General features: G+C 36.7%; 1 protein-coding gene and 1 long non-coding RNA gene across 2 annotated transcripts; one reads left to right on the forward strand and one right to left on the reverse strand.

Annotated features, from left to right (window-relative positions):
- The first annotated feature begins 7,901 nt into the window (after window positions 1-7,901).
- LOC110894397 (plasmodesmata-located protein 6) lies at window positions 7,902-20,852 on the forward strand. The gene is made up of 3 exons (XM_022141628.2): window positions 7,902-8,610; window positions 8,715-8,870; window positions 20,488-20,852. The coding sequence occupies exons 1-3, from the start codon at window positions 7,908-7,910 to the stop codon at window positions 20,685-20,687; spliced, it is 1,059 nt and encodes a 352-aa protein (XP_021997320.1). The 5' UTR covers window positions 7,902-7,907; the 3' UTR covers window positions 20,688-20,852.
- Window positions 15,330-18,294, reverse strand: LOC110894398. The gene is made up of 3 exons (XR_002566293.2): window positions 18,165-18,294; window positions 17,252-17,319; window positions 15,330-15,526 (listed from the first exon to the last, which is right to left on the reverse strand). It is a non-coding gene; the product is annotated as an uncharacterized LOC110894398 (long non-coding RNA).
- Window positions 20,853-24,492: the final 3,640 nt, after the last annotated feature.

Below are 24,492 nucleotides of genomic sequence, written 5' to 3' on the forward strand. Positions count from 1 at the left end.
ATTTTTATGCTCAATAAAGGCTCAAAACTCACTTTTGTGGGAATGGGTTTTTAAATGTGACCAAGCATATATAATCGAATTTTAAACTAGACTTGTTATGCCGTTTCATAATTTTCTTATGTTGGTTCCCTTTTTTATCACGACGCTATCGGTTGTAAACTTGTAAAAATATAACCTTTTTAGGACTTGTTCTTCCCAACTTAAACTAAGACAAGTAAATAAAAAAAATGAAAAAGGTATTTGAAAAAATTTGGGGTGTTTAGCGGTTCCAATAGAGTTTTGTGTAAGGCTTGTGTTTAGGATTTTGCAAAATTTCAAGGTTTTAGCATCCCCCCACACTTAAATTACACATTGTCCTCAATGTGTCCAAAAACAATATTTTTGGTTGATTAGAATGTATAAAAGTATGTTAAAAAGCAAATATTTGTGTTACTGGCACTCTGGACACGGCCCCGTGTTCACCGGGCACGGCCCCGTGGTCAAGTGCCAGTTACAAAAATTTCAGAATTGAAACAGAAGCCTGGACACGGGGGCGTGTCCGCTGAACACGGCCCGTGTCCAGTTACCTGAACTGGGTGATTTTTCTGCAGGGGCTCAGCACGGGGCCGTGTTGGTTGGGCACGGCCCGTGTTGAGCCTTCTGTGATGGAGATTTTTGTCGGGTTGCTCTGTTCTTCATGCATGGTTCCATTTTTTCTCGTTCCCTTTTTCATCCATTACCACCATGAGTGTGTTTTATTCTCAAAACAACCATCAATCATAAAAACCATCATAACATTGCAAATCATAGAGATATATTACACTAAGTTAGCTGAATAACTAGGGGATACATAAGGTTATCATAAGAGTTCTACTTATTTAAGAAAATTTCGGGAATAGCTTCCCGATGTAGTAACTCTCTTTAGCCGATGGCTCCTTGGTTGTCATTCAAAGCCATTCCTCTATCTCCCTAGGGAGGTGGAAGGTGGCCTCATTCTCTTCGGTGTCTTGAGGAGGAATGCTCACCGGGATTCCTTGCACCACCCTCGGTTGAGGTACTTGGTGCATGGCGTGCCATTCTGCTGGAATGATAACCTCGGGTACTACATTCCACGCCCTTTGGGTTATCACCGGGACCAAAGGCGGGGAAGCGAGAAGGTTTAATCTCTGGTGCAGGAGATTTACTTCCCGTAGGCAACCCTCCAAACCTACCGTCAGATGATTAATACGATCCACCAAAGCTTCCTCTACTCCTGTCATCTCGTCTATGGCTTCCCTCAAAGCGTAAACGTAGTTTACTAGGGAATCCTCTGCCGTAGACGACCTCCTTCCATTTCGGTTATTTCTTGAAGATGTTCCGCTGTTTCTGCTGGCCATTTTCTGCGAAATAATCCGAAGATAACTAAACTTTTGCAAAACAGTACCTCGAACACGGCCCCGTGCTCAGTGAGCACGGCCCCGTGTTCAGCTATCTGCAGGATTTTTGCCTAACGACTCTAGGTTTTTAAATTATTTTAATACACATTTGTTGTGTTTTAAGCTTAGATAATTTAAAACAAAGTTATAGAACTAACTTTAGACAAGAATCCGTGGCAAAAATCCCTACAAACCCTTTCATAGAAGGTTGGAATCATGGGTTTCCAAGCTTCCATGGAGGTAAGGTTTGAAAAATTTTGGAAGAAGGGGAAATGAACAAAAGTGGAAAAGACAAGATGGTCCTTAGGAACCTTCTTTTAGCACTTACCTAGGATGGTATATGTGAAGATCCCAGGAATCTCTGCTTGGTGAAGTGGTCAAAAATGAGCAGAATTCAGGCTGCATTTAAAGAAAACGACAGCACACTGGACACGGCCCCGTGTCCACTGGACACGGCCCCGTGTGCGGAGAAAATCCTGACACATTTTGTCCGTATTCTGACAGAATCAGCAGAGAATCTTCTGAGTGAACACGGGGGCGTGTTGACCGGGCACGGCCTCGTGTCGGTAGGCTGTTTTATGGAGTTTTATTTCTTACTAAGGAGCTAATCTATGTCGGGTGGCTCTTGATTTGTTGGAACAACCCCATAGTGCCTAAGATACCTTAATTGTCCTATACTAAGGCGAGAACGCAAGAGGTTATCGGTGAGGGTAATTCCTATTTTCATTCTAGGTGGACAAGTCCAACCCTTTCCCGGGCTCTCGTTAAAGAAGGTGTATGCCGAATCGCTCAGGTCTATGTATGCACCGAACGAAGTCGATGGGGAGTCCTTCACTGCACAATCGGCACAGGGACGACTATCGTCCACGTCTTGTCTAGGTAAAAAGGTATTTTCGGGAGCAACGAGGTTGTCGGAATGCGGTTCCAACATTTCCTCATGGTCATCATCTTGGGATGGATCTAAAAAATCCTTCCTAAGTTCTTTTGACCAATTTAGAAGTAGTTCTTCTAGTTGAAATAACTCGTCAAGGAGCATTTCTCCTAGAATATCTGGTTGGGCGCATTCGAGGGAGAAATAGTGCTTATTTTTACTTTCGCCCCTCTTAAGGTTACAAGGAATCGGTGGGTCTATATAGTGGGGCCTATAAGTGAGGAAGAAACATTTTAATTCCTCATGTTCGCCTCCACATATTCGACACCACAAACCATAAGAGTGCCGAAAGTAAAAAGAATTACTATCACTCATGTTTGTATCAGAAATTACCAACCGCCGGGATCTAACGGTTCTGTTTTCAGCAACTGAATCTTGGGCACGGGGGCGTGTTGAGTGGACACGGCCCCGTGTTCAGCCTACTGTCTGATATAAAACAGGATTGCCAGTTCCAATGATTGAGCACGGGGCGTGTTCAGCAAGCACGGCCCCGTGTTGAGCTCTGCAGAAGCTAAAAATCTAAGAAAAAATCCTAAAAAAATTAAAGAAAAATAAAAATATGATTAGGCCGTTGATTCCTAACTTTCTTAAAATCCTTGTGTCCCCCGGCAGCGGCGCCAAAAAACTTGATGTGTGTCGGTGTGTATATAATTTTGATGTATATTTAAGCCCTTTTACACTTTTAGCCAAGTTTTAAATTTGTAAAACACGATATTTACTAACACTAAACACACATATGGGCAAGTGCACCCATCGTGGACGTAGTATAGTGTTGGTAAGATACCGAGGTCGTCCAAGGACACAAGAGCTTTTAATACCGGTTTATCCTCAACGTCTAATCAAATCAAAAAGGTTAGAAAAATGTTTTAAACTAAGAAAAATAAAAACTAACTAAAATGCTGAAAATAAAAATAAAATAAAAATAAAATAAAAACAGATAGACAAGATGAATCACTTGGATCCGACACGTGTATTAGTATAACCTTTGATTATTTTCGCACTTTTGCACTTGTTTAAGAGATTATCTTAGTTATTGTAGTAGGCCCCTCTTTTGAAGGCGACGTTACCCTCAACCCAGTAGTTTGAGTCAGCAAGGATACAATCCTAAAGGGTCGGATTATTGAAAGATAATGAATTAAGTTATTAATGCAAATTATGGTAGGCCCCGCTTTTGGCGGCGACGTTACCCTCGGCTAAGTAGTCTGAGTCAGCAGGGATACAGTCCTAAATAGCCGGGTTATAGTATTAATAGTAGTTAACTTATGAGGGGGTCAAAGAGTTTGGATCCCCGCCATCCAATACCTATGGGCATTGAAGGAGATCCTACTAAATTTGACCCAGGTCCCAAGCAGGACCTCTAAACGCTGAACAAGGGCAAGACCCTTACCAAACCGTTCCCTTAACCCCCGACCAGGTAGCCAACATACCTCCATATAGACCGTGGAGATATGAATGGTGAAAATCTTTTATTTTATATAGACAGTAAAATAACGCCAAGACACCACGGACAAACGATAAGGAAAGATCACCTTCAACATAAGTAACTAGTTATTAAAGTCATTAATACAAAACCAAATAAAAAGTGCAAAAGATTAAAAATAAAAAGTATTATACTAAACACTTGTCTTCACCAAGTGATGTAAGAGACTTAGGCAAACATGGCCTTGATTGTCAAGAACTCTTACGATCAATCTTGGATCCCGAGACGACTCACACACTCTACGATGGACAATGGATGATGGTGGTGGATGATGGTGTTATGGTGGTGGTGGGTGGTGGATGAAGTGTGAGAGAGGTGGTGTGCCAAGGGATGAGAGAGAATGAAGCCAAGCTCCTCTATTTATAGGCTGAACAGAAGGCTGGACACGGCCCCGTGTCCGCTGGACACGGCCCCGTGCCCGCCTGACACTCTCTCTCCTCATTAATTGTAATTGCAAATTACAATTAATGCGCCTGCTGTACTTTCACCACGCCCCCGTGCTCGCTGGACACGGCCCCGTGGTGGGCAATGGAAGCTTCTATTGGTTTGTCTTTTCTGCTGCTTCCTGGGCACGCCCCCGTGTTCGCTGGACACGGGGCGTGTTCAGACTCTGTTTCCTTCTTTTTGCCTTGGGAGGTGCCGTTGAGGGTCCGGGCAGTCCACTTTTGTTCCTTTTCTTGTATTTATGGTAGAATTAGTGGTCTTTTTTGCTTCTTTTGTGATTTTGAGCTCATTTCATCCTGAAAATACAAAAGGAAGACAAAAACACTCTTTTTCCAACATTAGTACTTAAAAAGGGTTAGTTTTATGCCTTAATTGATGTGTTTTATATGTTGCATTTTACACACATCACACACATATATCCTACACACACAATAGAACACTAACCGTTTATGAAGAAGGCACCGAATCAAGGAAGAAAGTGAGAAAATGAAGTGTCCGATTTGTGGTGATGATCTTGACCGAGTTTCTTGACCGAGATTCCTTATTGTTGCTGGTTAGATTCGAGAGAAAAGGGAAGAAGATGGGTTTGGTGGTTTGGGGTTTTTGGTGAAAGAGAGAAGGAAGGAGTGTGTGTGTTTGTGTAAGAAATGAAGGAAGTGGGGAGGGTTTGGGGGTTTTATACTTGGTTTCGAGTAGGCTAAGGGGGTTTTCGGCCCAACCGGTTACGGCCCACTCGAGACCGAGTGGTCTCGAGTCATGGTCTCAACTCACTAGCACAAACACCTAAATATATATATATATATATATATACACATACATACAACACGTAGCATGTAAGAAGGTCACATTTTCATTTAATAATGTATATACAAAGTGATATTACAAGATGTTTGTTCGGGAAAACCTAGAGTGTCACAGGCGTAGACCCTGAATTTGAAATAAACACAAAATCAACTTCAACTTCAAAACACAATATATGAAATAATACATATGAAATGAGAAGCCATCAATCAAACACCTTGTAGGCAGCCACAAGACAATTCTGACACGTTTACAAAAATGGTCATCTGACCTGATAACATGGCAAACCTTCGATTCAAAACAACAATCAAACGCCGATCCAAACTGCTCCGGCCTCTTCTCAAACAACGGATTCACTGCCTTCTCCTGGATTACAAGAAACAATAAAATCGTAAATTGAAGCTGAATACGGACGGAAACCCTTTAACCCAAATACAAACAGAAAAAACCAAACAAAATTTCAATTTCAGTAACAGTACTGTTTTCTTCTTGGTTGCTACTCTGGCTTTCCACCTTTCTTGGGAGCCTTGGATTGATTAAAAACAAATTAGAAGAAAATGAGAATGTAAGAAGCAATTAAGTAATATCGAGCATGAAACAATGAACGATTCTATGATGTCAGTAGCGTAAGGGATTGACGGAGACAGAAGGCAGGCGTTGTTAGCACTTGGTTCATCATCTTCCCCTCACGGTGGCTGCAAAATCTCGGTTGCTTCAATAGTAGAAATATCAATTTCCGCCAAGTGCCCTCCGGATTTCACCCCGCCAAAAGTCGATGATAATCAATTTGATGAGGTTCTGGAGAGAAATTAGTGCTTGGGTGGTAGTCGAAGGAGTATATGCAAGTAGGGGTATTCAAAACCGGATATCCGAAAATTCGTATATCCGAATTTCGGATATCCAAAATTTTCGGATACCAGATTTCACTATCTGTACCTGTATCCGAAATTCGGATATCTGATCGGATAGTGAGTCGGATATCCGAAAATTCAACATTTTATTTAATTTCTTTTATTATTTTTTCATATTCGGAACCGGATATTTCGGATATATTCGGATATCCGGATATATGTTTTCAGATATTTTTCGGATATTTTCGGATATTCGGATATCCGAAAAAAATAAAAATTAAATTTTCGGATATTTCGGATATCCGAAATATCCGAAAAAATTTAAAATCACTATCTGAATCCGAAAAATTCGAATATCCGAAATTTTGGATATCCGAATTTTCGGATATCGTATATTTAGGATCGGATTTTCGGATACATATAGTTTTGAACAGCCCTATATGCAAGTGGTGTAGAGCTGGCATAATGGGTTAACCCGATCTGTTAAGACACACGAACCCGAAATACATAAACACGAACACGACACGAAATCTTATCGTGTCAGATTTTTGAAACACGAACACGAACCTGTTAATAAATAGGTTACACGAAACGACATGTTAAGACACGAAAAAATTACCAACATATCATACGACCTGTTTAAGACACGAACACGACCAAATTGGGAAAACTGTGAACCGGATAGGGAATGGTGGTGTTTGTGAGAGAGATTTAATATTTAGGGATTAAATTGTGGAAAAAGAACCGCGTGTTTTTGTGTATAATTCATCTCATGTACCATAATTGATGACCCCATGTCTACACCCACATATAATATTTTTTAATTTTTAATTATTAACATGTACTTAACGGGTCTTAAAAGCTTAACGGGTTTTAACCTATTTAGACACGAAACCTGTTAAGGTCTTATTGTGTCGACTTGTTTTAGACACGAAACATGTTAAGGTCAAACATGAGACATGATAACTTCGTGTAGCTCGTGTTATCGTGTTCGTGTCAGAATTGCCAGCCCTAAAGTGGTGGAAGGGTATTTATATAGGTGGTAAGAGGAGCGTCTAATCAGTTATTGGCCAGACGTGGAAGAGGTTACCGAGAAAAAGGCTGAAAACAGAGGAACCCTTAAACTGCTCGGAAAAAAAAACTGCCAAATTTTTGAAGGTTATTACGGCTGAGATTTAAACTCAGAAATAACCATCGTGTTTGGACGACCATTATCATCTCAAAAGCAGTTTTTTTTTTTTTTTATCAAAATAGGAAGTTAATGAGCGGCGAACAATTTATTAATAATGTGAAGTGGGCTAAATTATAAACTATAGAATAATATTTGATAATGGGCCTATATTGGAATTGGTATGTACTTATATTTTTTTTTAAATAACATATATATCGATTTTTTTTTAAAAATCACGTGCCCCTCGAAATCACGGGCCTTGTGCGGAGGTTCTCCCCGCACACCATCATACCCGGCTCTGTTTGGGGTCATCAACTTTGGAAGAAAGTGTCTGGTCGAGCACATCCAATGTTGGAGAAGATTTTGGTGACAATCCCGATGGTTGTGCAAATGGTGTCGGGTCCGGTGGTGGAGTAGCGACGTAAATTACGGTCCCAGATACCTTCTAATATTGAATATTAAATTCACCAAAGTGGTCTTAAACTAAGAAGACCAAAATACTTGATAATACTATAAAAATATTAAAACATTTATCAAGTGGTGAGGAAATAATTTATATATAGATTGACAGGGAAAGAAAATGATGGAATGGACTAAAGGGTTGAATGATGAATAGAGAGAAATCAAAGAAATGGAAGCACATTCCTGCAGAAAATGCTAGACAAACTACAAAGTCATATATTGTTCAACCCATTCCAAGTCAATGCCATACATCATCTTCGAATATAAAAATATGCAAAATATAATAATTATAATACTAGAAATAACAATCAATCTCTTATATCTTAACATGAATCAACCTCTGTTCATGCTTTATATACAAGGCTGCTCTTTAATGATGAAACAAGCTATTTATCTTTCATTTGCTTTAGTTTCTCTCGTAATTCCCTTCTTATCCGTTTTCGCCAAGGAGTCCATCGTCTATTTCGAGTGCTCTCAACTCTACTCCATCTCAACGAAAGCATACGAGTCAAATGTCAACACACTATTCACTTCCTTAATTAGCTCGGCTTCCATCTCGAGCTTCAACAAATTTGAAATATCACCCCAAAGCGATGTTGTTTATGGACTCTTTCAATGCCGAGGTGATCTTAGCTACCATGATTGTAAGGATTGTGTGGAAAACTCAGTGAGTCAACTCAAGAAAACGTGTCCTAAGTCAACTAGTGGAACAATACAATTAGAAGGGTGTTTTATAAAATATGACAATACATCATTTTTTGGTGTAGAGGACAAGTTGAAGGTGTTCAAGAGGTGTGGCCCTTCGATTGGTTATAATTCGGATACGCTGACCCGAATAGATGATGCGTTGGCATATCTGGTTGGTAAAACCGGGCAATACTTTCGTGTGGGTGTTTTGGGGAGTGTTCAGGGTATGATGCAATGTGTACAAGATTTGAATGTAACTGATTGTGAAGATTGTGTCTTGGAAGCACGTGGACGGGTGAGATCAGAGTGTGAGACGTCGACTTGGGGTGATATGTACCTAGGGAAATGTTATATTCGATATGCCGATGGTAGCTTTCGCCCTGTAAAGGGTAAGATAGAGCTTGCTCCATACGTGTATCGTGATACCTATGGTTCTATACATATTTCAGGGTTTTTATTAACATAGAAATTGAATTTGCATGTATGAATACAGGTATAGGTGTTGTTAACATTAATGAGGATCTTCATGGTGGTACGAGAAAAAGTAAAAACATAAAAAAGGTGGTTGGGATTGTTTTTGGCATACTTTTGGGGACAGGTGTTTTGGGCTTTACCCTATCTGTTTCAGTCAAAGTTTACAGAATACGAGGTACGTTTATACAAAATTCCAACGTGTATTTTACTAGGCTGGGTGGTGTAGAGTAGCGCTCTCCCTCTAAATCTAAATCAGCTTGATAATGTCGTAACACCGCCCCACAAGCTATAAAGGAGGTGCCAAAGGTGCTCGAATGAGTATAATGACGGGCGTGAAAGGGCTCTGTTTGTGGACCCTATTTTGGAACCTTATTGGCCCTATCAAATTCCTCCGAATGGAAGGGCGTCAGAGGGGCCTTATTCCACACTGGCTAGCCTTAAACATTTTCTTTAATGATATTTTTCTTCTGGTTGATTAATTTCTAAAAATGATCATCTCTCGTACACTAAATAAATGGTTGAGTGAATTTCAAGGATTGTCCTTTATCTTTATACCCATTTACAGGCGTTGTCCTTTATCTTTAAAATTGACAAATTTTGTACTTACTGTTTCAAAATCTTGCACGTTATGTCCTTTTAGCCTAACCTAGTTAAGTTTTTTTGTTAAATTTGGTCATGTGCCTTGCACATATTCACCTCCGCAGGGACTAATTGTGCAAATAATTAACATCAAGGGACTATAGTGTATAGAAATGAAAAACATATATATAAATAAATAAAAACATGTATTCTCTCTCTTTCTCTTTCCTCTCTCTCACACACCATCTCTATCTTTAATCGGCGACTGATGTTGAAGAGCTGGTGGTGGCAGTAGGTGGAGGATGGTTGCGGCTGTTGGTGGAGGGTGGTGGTTGGTCAATTTTAAAGATGGTGCTTGAAATTCACTCTAAATAAAAAAACATGTTTTCTTTCTCTCATCTCTCTATTTCTCCTATCTCTCTCTAACCAACAATGGTGGTTGGTGGAAGGTGGTGGCTGGTTCATTCTGGGTTGTTGGTGGTTGATGGCGGCGACGCTGGGTGGTTGTAGAAGGTGGTGGAGGGTGGGTGGTTGGTGGTGGTGGTGGATGGTGACGGGATTGTTCAAAATTGAGAAGGGGGTTTTCGTGTGCTGGATGGTGGCAGGTGGGGTTGTGGTTTGATTTGGTGTGTTCTGTTGGATGGTGGCAGGGGCAGTAGTGAGCAGTGATGGTTGATGGGGCGGTGTTCGGCGGTGATGATTTTTTTTTTCACCTAACCCTTGCTGCAACCACCATCGTCTTCTGTAACTGAATCATCTGAATCATGCTTTGGTGTTTTTTCTCAATTAAATCGGTCTTAAGTTATGTTTTCCCCCAATTAATTCTGAATCAGAAGTGTTAGGCTTTGGTGGATGAGGTGCCCAACTTGTAGTGGATGAGGTGTCCCACTTATGATTCTTTTTTCTTTAATTAAGATGAAATTGTTCAAGATTCCGTTAATTTGTTTTTGTTATGAACCTGTTTTGTTGAGATTTGTGGATGTTTGGGCAATATAACAGATGGTAGAAATGATGGTGGTTAACAGGTTAAGAATTGTAAATAACATCTAAAGGTAGTGCGGGGTTGGCATGAATTAACAGGTGGTGGGTGGGGGGAAGGGAGGGGGAGAGAGAGATGTTGGGTATATAAGCTATTTTCCCATTTAGTCCCTATAAAGGTTAATAATGACAAAATTGCCATCACATACAAGTCACATGATTAAATTTAACAGAAAATCTAACCAAGTTGGGACTAAAGGACAAAATGCGTAGCATTTAGAAACATTAAGTACAAAATTCATCAATTTTAAAGATAAAGGACAACGCCTGAAAATAGGTATAAAGATAAAGGACAATCCTTGAAATTCACTCTAAATGGTTTAAAATCTTTACGACCTTTAATAATCGAAGTCTCAAAATAAATGATTTTTTTTGTGTTTTATAAAGAAATGACTTTTTTATGTTTTATAAGAGGGTTATTTTTATGCATCATGATATACTGATTTGTTTTGAAGTATTTTTTTCCTGTTTTAGAAGTATAGACTACCATTACACAATACATAATGCAATGAAAAAATATATAAAAATAAATATGCATTTACTCTACCATTGACGTCTAACTCTTCTCGTTTTTATTCGTAAGTTAAAAATAAAACCCGAAGCAGGAAAGTTTTACAAGTTCAACGCTATGAGTTAAACAACACGTAATATTTTTAGACACATTGTATTTTAATAATTCAAACTATAACTGGTAAACGGCTTATGCCGACAATTAAACCAATAAGACTTCTAACCTTTCCTTAAGTTCGCAAAGACAATATCACTCAAACAAAGAAGTAACTTTGTCTATCTCTAATAACATAGTATATGACCTTTCAATGATTTGGATTGTAAAAAAAAAATATATATATATATATATATATATAAGTAGATGCCACATCATTGATTGGGAGAATATGACTTATTTCTCTGTTAGATTGACAATTGTAAAAGAAAGTTATCAGTTAGGACTGTAATTACTGTAATTTACTGAACTCTCAAAATGAGTTATTAGGCTAAAGGGTATGAGAGTCATTGTTGGGACATGTTTCGTCATCTAAGAATATGAATGGAAGGCTATACTGGTTGGTGTGGATTAAACCATGAATACAACGACTCTTCTATTTGATGACTTTGAGAAAAAAATATATTAAAATAATAAAGAGATAGCGGTTTGGGTCATGACAACACCTTTTTTTTGAACGGCCAACAAATCAATCCCGAGCACTCCCGGGGCACCCACTGGACAAACGGAGTACTACCAGAGTAACCCGAGTCGTCCACCACCAATTCCGGGGAAAACCCGGTAACCCACCCGCCCGTAGGCACGACGGTAAAATTACCGGTAAAACCCGTTTGGCTCAAGGATCGAACCCAGGTTTCCCTGGGTCTCCTATCACTGCCCACCAGTGTCTTACTCATTTTTTTGCACCAAATGAGAATTGAACTTGAGTCTTCAAAGAAGAACTCAAGTCCTCCGACCACTTGAGCTTAGAGTGGGCAATCTTGACCCAAAGTCTACCAAATGGGTCAATTTGGGTTGCTTTTAAAATTATATGGGTTGGTTTGGGTAAGATATTTTAACTAAATGGGTCACAATGGGTCACTTGGAATTCCATCTTGTTATTTTCGGGTCAAAGCAGGTCGACAACATTAAAGAAATGGGTCGATGTGGGTTAGTGTCTTAAAAAATCGGGGCAGGTTTCGGATCGGAATGGGTTCAGTTCAAATTGAATTTCGGGCCGAGACGGGTTTCGGCACGACGCAGGTTTTGGATCGGAACGGGGTCGGTTCGGGTCGGGTTTCAGGCTGACACGAGTTTCTGCATGGGACGGGTTTCGGATCGCAACGGGTTTTGGGCCAACTCAAGTTTCTGCACGAGACGAGTTGCGGGTCAGAACGAGTTTCGTACCGTTTCGACGCGAACCGTTTCGACGCGTACCGTTTCGACGAGAACTGTTTCGACCAGTACCGTTTCGACGGGAACCGTTTCGACCCGTACCGTTTCGACCAGTACCGTTTCAAATCGAACCTTTTCGACGCGAACTGTTTCGACCAGTACCGTTTTGACCCGTACCGTTTCGACCTGTACCGTTTCGAATCGAACCGTTTCGACCCGTACCGTTTCAACCCGTACCGTTTCGACGCGTACCGTTTCGACGCGAACCGTTTCGACCCGTACCGTTTCGACCAGTACCGTTTCAACGGGAACCGTTTCGACCCGTACCGTTTCGACCAGTACCGTTTCAAATCGAACCGTTTCGACGCGAACCGTTTCGAATGGAACCGTTTCGACCAGTACCATTTCGAATCGAACCGTTTCAACCTGTACCATTTCGACCTGTACCATTTCGATCTCATGTGATTATAGTTTTACTTGTTACCAGGAAAAACATATGGTTTTTGTGTACACATTGTTGGCATTTTCACAATTTAAAAATTCAGAATTAATTCAAAACCATAATTTGCTTCTTGTAGAAATAAAAGGTTCGTACACACTACAAAAGAACTACACAAACATGGATATTCTTGTTGACCAATCATATTTTTTCTTAATGACCATGTCTCAAACTTGAAGCAATGATTAGTAAGCAGCTATCTTGCACAATCCATCTAAAGTGCATTTGCATATCAATAGAATTGTATTTTTATTTCTTTTGTTTTTAAATTTTGTAAATTGTCGTCATTTAACATTACGAATACAATTGTATTTTTATAGCCAACCCGACCCGAAACCTGTTCTGACCCGAACCTGTTCCGACCCGAACCCGTTCTGATCCGAACCCGTTTCGAACCGAACCAAAACAGCCCTTTTTTAATTGACCCGTTTTGACCCATGACCCGATCCGACCCGACCCGTTTGCCAGGTCTACTTGAGCTAGAAGTCATTGGCCATGACCATACTTTTAGGGTAGTGATTTTGGATGATGAATTAAAGGTTGACGCCTATGTAGAGGATCATGACCACCCCCTTTAGCCTTAACTTTATCAAGAAACAAGTTAATGTTTTGATTCTTAAAATCCAATTCTCCATTACACACACAAGAGATTCAATACAAACGAAATGGATCTATTAAATGTAAAAATAACTAAAGTAATTATTGTTACTCAACAATTTTAAACAAAAGTAATTAATTACAGTATAAAAGTGAAGTAGAGTAATAAAAAGACACAAGAGATTCAATACAAATGAAATGGATCTATTAAACATAGAAATAACTAGAGTAATTAGAGCATCCCCAGTAAGAGGTGTTTTTTGATGTTTTTATTGTGCCAATGTGGCATTGCCCCACCAATCACACACATTCTCTCTTTTGCCCCATATTATCATCCAAAAACAACACTCTCCCTCTTCTCTCCTCTTTCCTCCCTCCCTCTCACAACACTTTTTTCTCTTCTCAAATACATGTTTTTCCTACATATACCAGCACACCTTTTCTCCTCACCCTCTCTCATCCACCTCACATTTCTCTCTCCTTAAAAACATTAACATACATCCTATTAGACCATGTGTAGTGGGGCATTATAGGGCAAAAAAAACGCCCCCTTCTCCATTACATAGGGCATTATAGGGCAAAGAAAAATGGGTTTGGCGTTTTAATGAAAACGCCTAAATGAATTGTGGAAGGTTTGAATGGGTTTGACTAGCCAATGAGAAAATAATTTTTTTTTTTTAATGATTGGTAGGGCATTATAGGGCATTATGCCCACTACACCACTTTTGTTATAATGCCCAAGTGTGACTAGGATGCCACACGTCATATAATACCCCATGGTGGGGGCATTATAAATTGCTACCACTACACATGGTCTTATGGATGCTCTTATTGTTACTCAACAATTTTGTTTATTAATTACAGTATAAAAGTATAAAAGTGAAGTAGAGTAAATACCATAAAAACTAGGGGTGTGCAGAATTCGTTTCGAATTCGAAAAATTCGAAATTCGTTTAAATTCGATTCGATTATCAAGAATTCGTTTCGATTATAAGAATTCGAATTCGAATTCGACTCAATTCGAGTCAAGTAAATCGAATACGAATTTATGATTTCAAATTCGATTCGATTCGAAATTCGAATAAAAATTATACGTTTTATTTATTATTTTTATATATGATACATATATAACTTTTATTAGGCTATACTATAAATTATGCTCATTTTTTCCAAGTATTAAAATTACCCATTATCAAACCCACTACATGGCCCATAACTAAAACCTAAGTAACAAATCTATCAATAGATTTCTAAGCGTAAAAATATTAACTTGTAATGTGGAGTGGTTATTCCCGACTTCTCGTTTCGAATTTTAGACTTATGGTACTTTATTTTGAACTTTTTAATGTGATATTGTGCTTTATGGCTGCTTTAAAATTTATGTTTCATTTTAAAAGTTTTTTTACATGTTTTTAAAGAATCTGAATTAAATCGAATTTATTCGAATTCGAATTTTTAATCGAATACGAATCGAATACGAATTGGGTTTTTTATTCGAATACGAATTCGAATCGAATTCGATAGGTTTTAATCGAATTCGAATCGAATACGAATTCAATGAAAAATAAAAATTATTTGAACAATTCGATTCGAATAATTCGAAAATTCGATATTCGATTCGATGAACACCCCTAATAAAAACAACCTGTTTTCTTTTTGTTTTTTACTCTCACAAAACTCTCCACCTTTTTTTCCTTTTTTGATATTAAAGTCCCTCGGCTTTTATTTAATTATTATAATTGTGATTTTTTTGTAAGAAAAAAAAAATTAATTAAACAACTTGTCCCCTGTCGTCAATATTACGGTTTTGATATATATCAAGTAGAAACTATAAGGGTAGCCTCAACTTTTGCAATAGGTAACATGTGTATCACACCCGAAAACGTTGCTATCTTTTTTTATAAGTAGTTATAAAATTACTAAAATACTCTTACTTAAAAAAGTAGTTAAATAATGTAAGACCAAGCTTACAAAACTGAGAATTTATAAACACTTTTGCATTTAATACAAATAATGCAATTAAACGTGCATACGTTGTTTTAGAAATTATAAAAGTTCATAAGTGTTTAGAACACTTAAATTCTTTAGCACGTTAATACATTCGTAAAATATAAATCTTTTACAAACTTCATAATTGATTCGGTTCGTAAAATAACGAAAATAAGCGGAAGCTTGAAATTCAGTTGTGTTCGGTTCGTCTAATAAGTTTGGTCATCATCCGTAAGGTCCTAGCTATCACCTATGCACCAATAACAACTCAAATGTTAGTTATATGGTGCTTAGACTTGTATTTATAATCCATAAACAACAAATAAACAATAAACAATCAAAATCAAGTTTGGCAAGCCCGATGTAGGCTACGGTTGATGTACCGTAGCTTACGGCGCACATGAAACAACTTGGACTGCAGCTCTGAAACGTAAGTTACGCTGCAGCCTAGCTGCAGATTTTTCAGTTTTGGTCCATTTTACGAAAACGGTCGTAACTTTCAAACTGTTTATCCGTTTAACCTCACGTTTCTTCCTAAGTGATCGTAATTTGGTCCTCTATCATTTGGACTCAAAATCCACTGTTTGGATTAACAAAATTTTCATCTTATAAACCTTCGGCTGAATATTTATTTATGAAAATTATTCGACCCGTTTCAAGATTTGAGCACTAGGCTTAAATCTCGCTTATACTTTCCATACCTCCTATTTTCACACTAGGATTTTCATTTATCTTCCACCACAACTATATTTGTGGCGGATTTCATATGGTAAAATTTTATTTTTCAAATTGTGCCCGTCGGTTTGACAATTTACGAAAAAGACCCATTTCGAGGCATTAGACCAAAAAGGCTTATATATTTCACTTTTACAGTTATCAAAAGGATTTACTTGATCATAAAACTTATTTTCAAATTACCCTTAAGGGTCGTTTGCCTGATTTGCAAATTAGAGGGCATTTTGGTCAACTTTAGTCCTTTCTATGACGGAGGACTTTTACAAGCATATTTTGACCAAGTGAGCACCTTTAATCAATATTCTAACTAAAAATCATTATAAGAACATAATGTCTACTATTCAAATCATTAGATATACCTTACCTTAGGTAACCTAATGTCCACCCATGACATATTTAACTCTCATCGGACCTTAAGTCCTATTGAAAGTTTGACCCGTTACACATACCTGGCTCGGATGATAGTATTGACCCGTTTGTTTTACTACCTTGCACTATTAATTTCTATTTTAATAGCAACGCAACCATACGCTATATCTTGTAAACACAAAACTCGGCTAGCGACCATTACTTATTATTATCAAATGGTGACGATATCACCATTTGACCGGTTTGGCCTAAACGAGCATTTTATCTTTATGAGATGGTATTTATTTACCATCTCACTATTTAGTCCGTTTCGGTTTACACCGTATGATTATATTACTAATAGTCGTTTCTTAATTCGTTCGACCCATTATGGCTTACACTATATGGTGTCTTTTTCAAAACTCCTTATTTATTCGTCATTACATGACTAAATTACCGTTTTACCCTTTTATCCATTATGGCTTACACCATAATGTAATATTTATCAAAACTTATTATTTATTCGTCAACACGTGACCGAATTACCATTCTACCATTTTATCCATTATGGCTTACACCATAATGTGATCTTTATCAAAATTTATTGTTTATTCGTCAACACATGACAAAATTACCATTTTATCCATTATGGCTTACACCATAATGTGATCTTTATCAAAACTTATTTTTTATTCGTCAAGACGTGACGGAATTACCATTTTACACTTTTTACTACCAAATATGGTTTCTTACCATTATTTACTTGTTCCGACCCGTATCAATCTGTGTCGGAACGTCGTATTTCAAAGACTTATTTCAAATACTAAGTCACCTCGTCCTTAATCATATACATGAATAGATATACCATTTTAAAAATGTAAGTTTTACTTACCTTGCATCCAAATTATGCTTTTTCCTCGTACTTGATTTGTTTGACCCGCTTCTTTCCCAAGCTTCCACCTAGCTTGTCAAGTATCAAACTATCAATTATAGTTTGCAAGATGGTTAGATTAGTCATTGTTTGACATGATTATCCCACCTTACGCATTTTATATCAAAATTACCATTTGATCTTATTATAGGTCAGTTTGACTTTTAAAAGTCAACTGACCTATTAACATATCCAAATGCACAATTAGGTTCGACGAACTCACTTAGACATTTCATCAAGTACCCGGTAGACGTTATTTTTAGGCTACCATTTTAACTAAATTCTCAAACCAAATTCATATAATTTCTTTCACTTTGACAAGCTCGGGCGATTATTAACATCAAGTTAACTTAGCTTTCATTTATCAATGCTAATTTATCCATTCATTATGCTAAAACTAAGGGTGTTCATTTCTATGTAAAACCCATTTCAACATATTACTAGACATTCATCCGAATACCTAATATAATCAAGTTCTACATACAAACTGGTAGACAACATGATCTCAAACACCTATTAAGATTAACATAGCATCAATTCATCATATCATACAAACCCGTTTCAAGTCATGTATGTACACTTACTCGAATCTCTAATTTGTTTAAGTATCTTACACATACATATAAGTATGATGATCATGAATACTCATATATCATTAATTTCATTATATAATCAAAACCCACTTCATGTCATACATGAACACTTATTCAAATCACAAAATTGTGCAAGTATTTCACATATACTTGCAAGTATGATGATCACACACATAATTTCTTTATCAAATTCACCATACTAACAAAATGTTGAACTCAAGGTTATCACCTTCAAGTTCATCCATACAATTATCATCACCAAAACATAAATTACAACATACCTCATGATCTCCAAGCTTAGATGATCACGAATTTATGTTTATGCATGTGATTTGGCCCTAATTCATCCTTCAATTTGGTGGATAAAAGTTGAATAAGGGTTTCCCTTATTTTGCTCTCTTGGTAATCGACCTACACACACACTATGTGTGTGTTGTGTGAATTTTATCTTTTATAACACAAGCTTTCTTTTTGACAACTTAGGTCCCTCAAGTTTAACTTGGTTTAAACCCCCCATATAACACTTACTAACAATTAACCATTTAACAAAGTTTAGATATTCCTAGTCAAATTACTTAACTTTGGTTGTTATAACCCGATTCAATTTAAGTCCAACTCACCCGAGCCTTTTATTAACTTTTACTTGCTACAAAGTATTTGTTCACTTAAAATAGCGTTAACTTTGATTATTTAAAATCCTAACGCTTATTTGGTAAACTTTTAATACCGATAGCATTTTACCCGTTCTTTGATATTAACGGGGTTTAATTATTAAACCCGTTTTTGGAGTGTTACAAATAATTTGAAAATTTTGGATGAATAGTGCCTATTTTTTCTTTTCGTGTATTTTATTCTTTTTCTTTTCTTCTTATTTAAAAGGATAATAAACTTTAGGTTTTTCAGTTTTGCAACAAATCTGTGGATTTTAATAATTTCAGCCACAAAACTTAAATGAGTTTAGTTATTTTTTACGGTTTAGGGTTTAGAATATTATCTTCTTCTTTTTTTATAAAGATAGTAAACTTTAGGGTTTTTCATGTTTCAACAAGCCTTTGGTTTTTTATAATTTCAGTCACAGAAATTAAGTGAGTTTATGTAGGATCGAGTTTGTCCTTCGTTTGAGACAATCGGAGCTAGCACCTACCGAATATGTAGCGGAAATACATATTTGGCATGAATCAAAGCAAAACTATAGAAGAAATGAGTAGAAACAGAAGAGATACACTTTAACACTGTTTTCTCATTCAACTTTCATGAAATACAAGGTCAGCAGGTCGGCTACACTTGTGACATCGACGTACAAAATGCGAAAACACTTGGGGTTTATATAAGTGTAGTAGTTCCGCTTGAATGGTCATGACCATACAAGCGAAACCTTATCAAGTAGTTCCGCTTGTATGGCATGTGTCCATTCAAGCGAAACCTAAACATCAAAAACATACAATTACACCTTTAACCCCTGTACATTACATAATTAACCAAAATAGACCCTATACATTAATCAACTACAACTAAGACGCAGGCTTTAGACATTATGCACCAACAGTTTAGTTTTTTTAATATGGTTTAGTGACACGAGTATTGATATCATCGGAAGCGATACTGGTATTCGCTTTTGTGGTTTCCGACCAGCCGCATCAATAACGCCACCCCCCACACACATTGCTGGTAGCACGGGTTTATGCCCCCCTGCACCCCAACACGGGGGCTTAAGACCACTTAATATAAAGTCATACAAATAAAAAGATTACATAGAAAACAAAATCCAACATATTTCCCGCATCTTCATGCGTACTCAAGCCACCTATGGCAACTTCCAACACCACACTCTCTTGTGAAACTAGTGTCCTTTATCCTAGATCCACACACCTTCCGACGACCTATATTGCTCTCGATCTCTCTTTGTCTCCCCAAGATCTAACCCCTATCTCCGGATGCTCCACATCATATCTGAACGTGATTTATAGAAGGCATATTACTTTTCGATGTGGAGTTTCTGTTCGCGAATTTTGAATAGGGATCGATTGGATGGAACTCAGATTTGGGGGATCAAAGGCGGTGTTGGAAACCATCACTCGCTTAGTGGGAGGCAATGATAACTTAGGTTAGATTTGTATGGTGTGGGTTTTAGGTCATGGGGTTGGGTGTGATGGTAGTTGTCATGGTGAACGTGGAATTGTCGGCGATGGTGGCCGGAAAGCTTCAGACATGGATAGAAAGGGTGTTGGCAGTGGTGTAGCCATGTTTTTTCCCTATGGGTTTGGAAATTTACAATGGACCGCTTGTCAACCCATACCCTCTTAAGTACCTACGCCCCTAGGTGCTAATGACTTGGGCTTGGGCCAATGAACTTAAGTGAAGTGAAATTGGACTAATAATAAAACTGAAAGGACTTATGTTAAATTTTATGAAAATGATAGGGAGTTTTGTGAGAAAGAACATAACATAAGTTGGTTTTTTATGATATTTCCCTAATAAGAAATACTCTATTCGAACAACCATGGGTGTTCACTTAATGACTTTAGTTATTTGTATATTTAGCAGATTAAATCTATTTGTACTTGATTCTAACACTATATATATAATTATTTTGTTGATTCTCAGTGAAAAAAGAAGTAACAATAGTGAGGCAAAAAGTAGAAGAAGTCCAGAGAGAAGCACATGCGGCAAGGGAAGAAGCAAAAGCGGCCCAAGAGGAAGTAAAAATAGCCAGGAGAGAATCAGAATCTCAAAAATTACAAATAGACACGCTTAGCCGACAACGAGATTGGTATAAGAGTATGAGTTCGACTGGTCGAGTATAAAGTGAGTAAAGGCTATGTTTGGGGATCATGATGTAATTTTTCCGTTTTTATGTTACGACTATGTTCGATAGTTGTGTATTTTTTAAACAATGGATTGTCAGTTTGGTTTGATAACTAAGATTTTGTGGCTTAAACTGACAAAGTTAAATTGTAATATTGTGGTAACATGTCATGTTGAAAAGGTAAAACTAAGATTCATTTACAAAGTCGTGTGACATAAAATGTCACATTTTAACCAACATGTCAACTTATGGGTATTTGGCTATGTGCATCCCACATGTCAATAGTAGTAAACTATAAATACACGGCTATATGTTTGGGTTTAATGGTTTATGTTGTCATGAAAATTACCATCAAAATTTCATATTTTTAGATTTTGGGAACAGCAGACAACTATGTGTATGTGTGACAGAGCACATAGTTGTGCCCCACTTCCTCTGATATTCCATTTTACATAATTTGTAGCATGTTTTTACGACTGTAAACGAGCCGAGCTACTCGTCTTGGCTCGAAAAAAAGTTCGAATCGAGTTGAGTTTAAACGAGTTCGAGCTCGAGTCCGAGCTTAAAACAAGCTCGTTTAGTAAACTAGCCTGAGCCTGAGCTTCGCTAATCGAGCTCAAGTCGGCTCATGAGCCTAAACGAGCCCACTATTCATATAACTTTTAACTAATATATTAATATACATTTAAATAATAATTATTATTTACAAAATTATAAATATGTAGGGCGGGCATATCGTGTCAACCCGACCTGTTAGACCCGAACATGAGTGTTTATTTGGTATTGTAAAATGGTACGGTGATAACTGAACCAATTTTAATGGTTTGACTTTCTAAACAACATATTCATTGCTAAATAACATTTAGAGTAAACTGCTAAAATGGTCTCTGAGGTTTGTTCACTTTAGTCCAAAACTCAAACCTTTTAAATCTGGGTCCCTGTAGTTTCAATTTTGTTGCCATTTCATCTAAAAACAAAATATGTCAGATTTTTTAGTTAACATCAAGTTTTTTTTTTCTTTTTCCTCCATTTTAATGAAGGACAAAATGGTCAGATGTTTTAAATTTGTTATAATAAAACGTTAAAAGACCAATTTGTCCTTCATTAAAAGGGACGAAAAAGACAAAAAAAAAACTGGATGTTAACTGAAAAATCTAACCAAATTTTGATTTTGGATGAAAATGACAACAAAATTGAAACCACAGAGACTTAGATTTAAAGGGTTTGAGTTTTGACATAAAGTGACAAAAATGACCAAACCTAAAGGACCATTTTGGCAGTTTACTCATAACATTTATTTTACATTATTAGTTGTTCTGTTTCGCTGCAACGCAACGTCAAAAAGTATAATTGAAAAGTGAAAGAAATTTGATTTTTTAATAACATATAAGTTTTTATTCTATACATTTAACATTTCAATATTAAAATAGATTACTATTATATTTACTTTAACCTTAAACATATTTCTTTAATTTTAACTTTTAATGATTTTCTTTTTTTAATATTACTAATACTGTCTGAACAACATCAGTACCATACTGTATAACATCAGTATAGTTTATTTTTATTATTAGCGTCATCATGTGCTTATTATTATGTATAATTCGATAAATGAGCATATATGGTTGATTTTATAGGGGAATTGGCCTGTAATAATCCCACCTAGACCTTATTGACCATTAATAATCTCACCTCATAATATTCCCACCACCAGTCTCACCTTTTACTTATTTTTTCTACAATGGTCCCCCGTTAAAAAAACTTAACGGAGTTAAGCTTTTTTCCAAATTACAAACAGATTTTTTAGGGCTTTTGATCAGAACGATGATACGAGTCCATTGATGTAAAACTTACTTCGAAATGGTGCTCCAAGTGACTTGATTTTGGTTAATTGGAAATTTAAACACCCGAATTGAAGCATCGTTTTCATCGTTTGGAGCACTGTTTCGAGGGAAGTTTTACATTAATGGACTCGTATCGTCGCTCTAATCAAAAGCCCTAAAAATTTGTTTGTAATTTGGAAAAAAGCTTAACTCCGTTAAGTTATTTTAACGGGGGACCATTGTAGGAAAAATATGTAAAAGGTGGGACTGGTGGGGGGAATATTCTGAGATGAGATTATTAATGGCCAATAAGGTCTAGGTGGGATTATTAAAGGCCAATTTCCCATTTTTTTATCATCACAAAACGAACATATACACTGACCAAACAACATTGGTAACAGTACCGTATTCGTTTTTATAGTCTTGTCGACGTGGTGGTTTAAAATTCATTGAACACAAAGTTATATTCGCAATAAACTATTTTTTTGGTATCGTAAGATATATCAAGTGTCTATACGATACTAGTATCGCAACGGACCGATACCGACCAAAAAACACCGATACCGGTATATGCTTTTATTGTTTTCAATTGATGTAAAACACGTGTCGATTGGCAACGATTGTCTAGCCGAGTGCCAATACGAGTACTGTAATAAACCAGACTGATAATGACAAAACGCCCGCAGCGAAGGGCACGCAAATCACACTAGTATATATGTAATTGGAAATTGAGTATAAATAGTAGTTTGATTTTTATAATAATATAAATATAAATATAAATATACTTTCTTTTTTCATAAATCGTAATATGATTTTTATATAGTATATATAATTTTTTTAATTTTTATTATTTCAATATTAAAATAGATTATTATTATATTTCCTTTAAATTTAAACATACTTCTTTAATTTTAACTTTTATTGATTTTTTTATTATTACTGACACTGTTTGAACATCGATACCGGTACCATATAAATCAGTATAGTTTATTAATATAACGTCATCATGTGCCTATTATTATGTATGGTTCAATAAAAATTCTACTTGAACGGGTCATTTATAGTTGATTTTTTTATTATCACACCGAACATTTATCGACCAAACAACATTAGTATTCAAAGGGGTCATATATAGTGGATTTTATTTATCATCACAAACCGAACATATAGCATCAAACAACATCGGTATTCGAACGGGTCATATATAGTTGATTTTATTTATCATTACAAACCGAACATACACTGACCAAACTACATCGGTAACTGTACCGTATTCGTTTTTATAGAATTCTCGACATGTCGGTATAAAATTCATTGAATACTGAGTAATATTCGCAATAAATTAATTTTTGGTATCGTAAGCTATATCAAGTGTCTGTACAATACCAGTATCGTAACAAATCTATATCGACCAAACAACACCGGTACTGGTACGGGTATTCGTTTTTATGGGTTTTCAATCGATATAAAAACGTGTCGATTGACAACAGTTGCTATGGCAAATACCAATATCGTACTGCTATTGTAATGAATCAGACTGATAATGATCAAAGGCTCGCAACGAACCATGCGAGAATCACTCTACTTATATATAACTAAAGAAAAGTAGTGGATTCCAATCTCAAGACCGAAGACACATGATATGCATGACAAATCTGACATCTCAAGTACAAGTTGCATGCATATCTTAAGTAACTTGAATTCAACTGATTATAATCATTTTATATTTCGATCAATCCTTTTTTTTTAAAGGCGGGACACCACAAATTACTGACCGACCAACACTCATTATTGGGGTTTACTCGAATTAACTATATTAGATAGTACCATGCTTTAATTAATAAAAAAGAAGCTATTATGACTTTTACACAATAATTAGTCGTTATTTTTTTTAATATGAACTAAATAATAAGAGTAAACAAGATGGAGCCTCCATCGGAGGTGTAGTAAGCCACGAATTTTGTGATTGATAAAAGTCCT

This window comes from Helianthus annuus, chromosome 12, assembly GCF_002127325.2.
Source record: "Helianthus annuus cultivar XRQ/B chromosome 12, HanXRQr2.0-SUNRISE, whole genome shotgun sequence".
NCBI classification, from domain to species: Eukaryota; Viridiplantae; Streptophyta; class Magnoliopsida; order Asterales; family Asteraceae; genus Helianthus; species Helianthus annuus.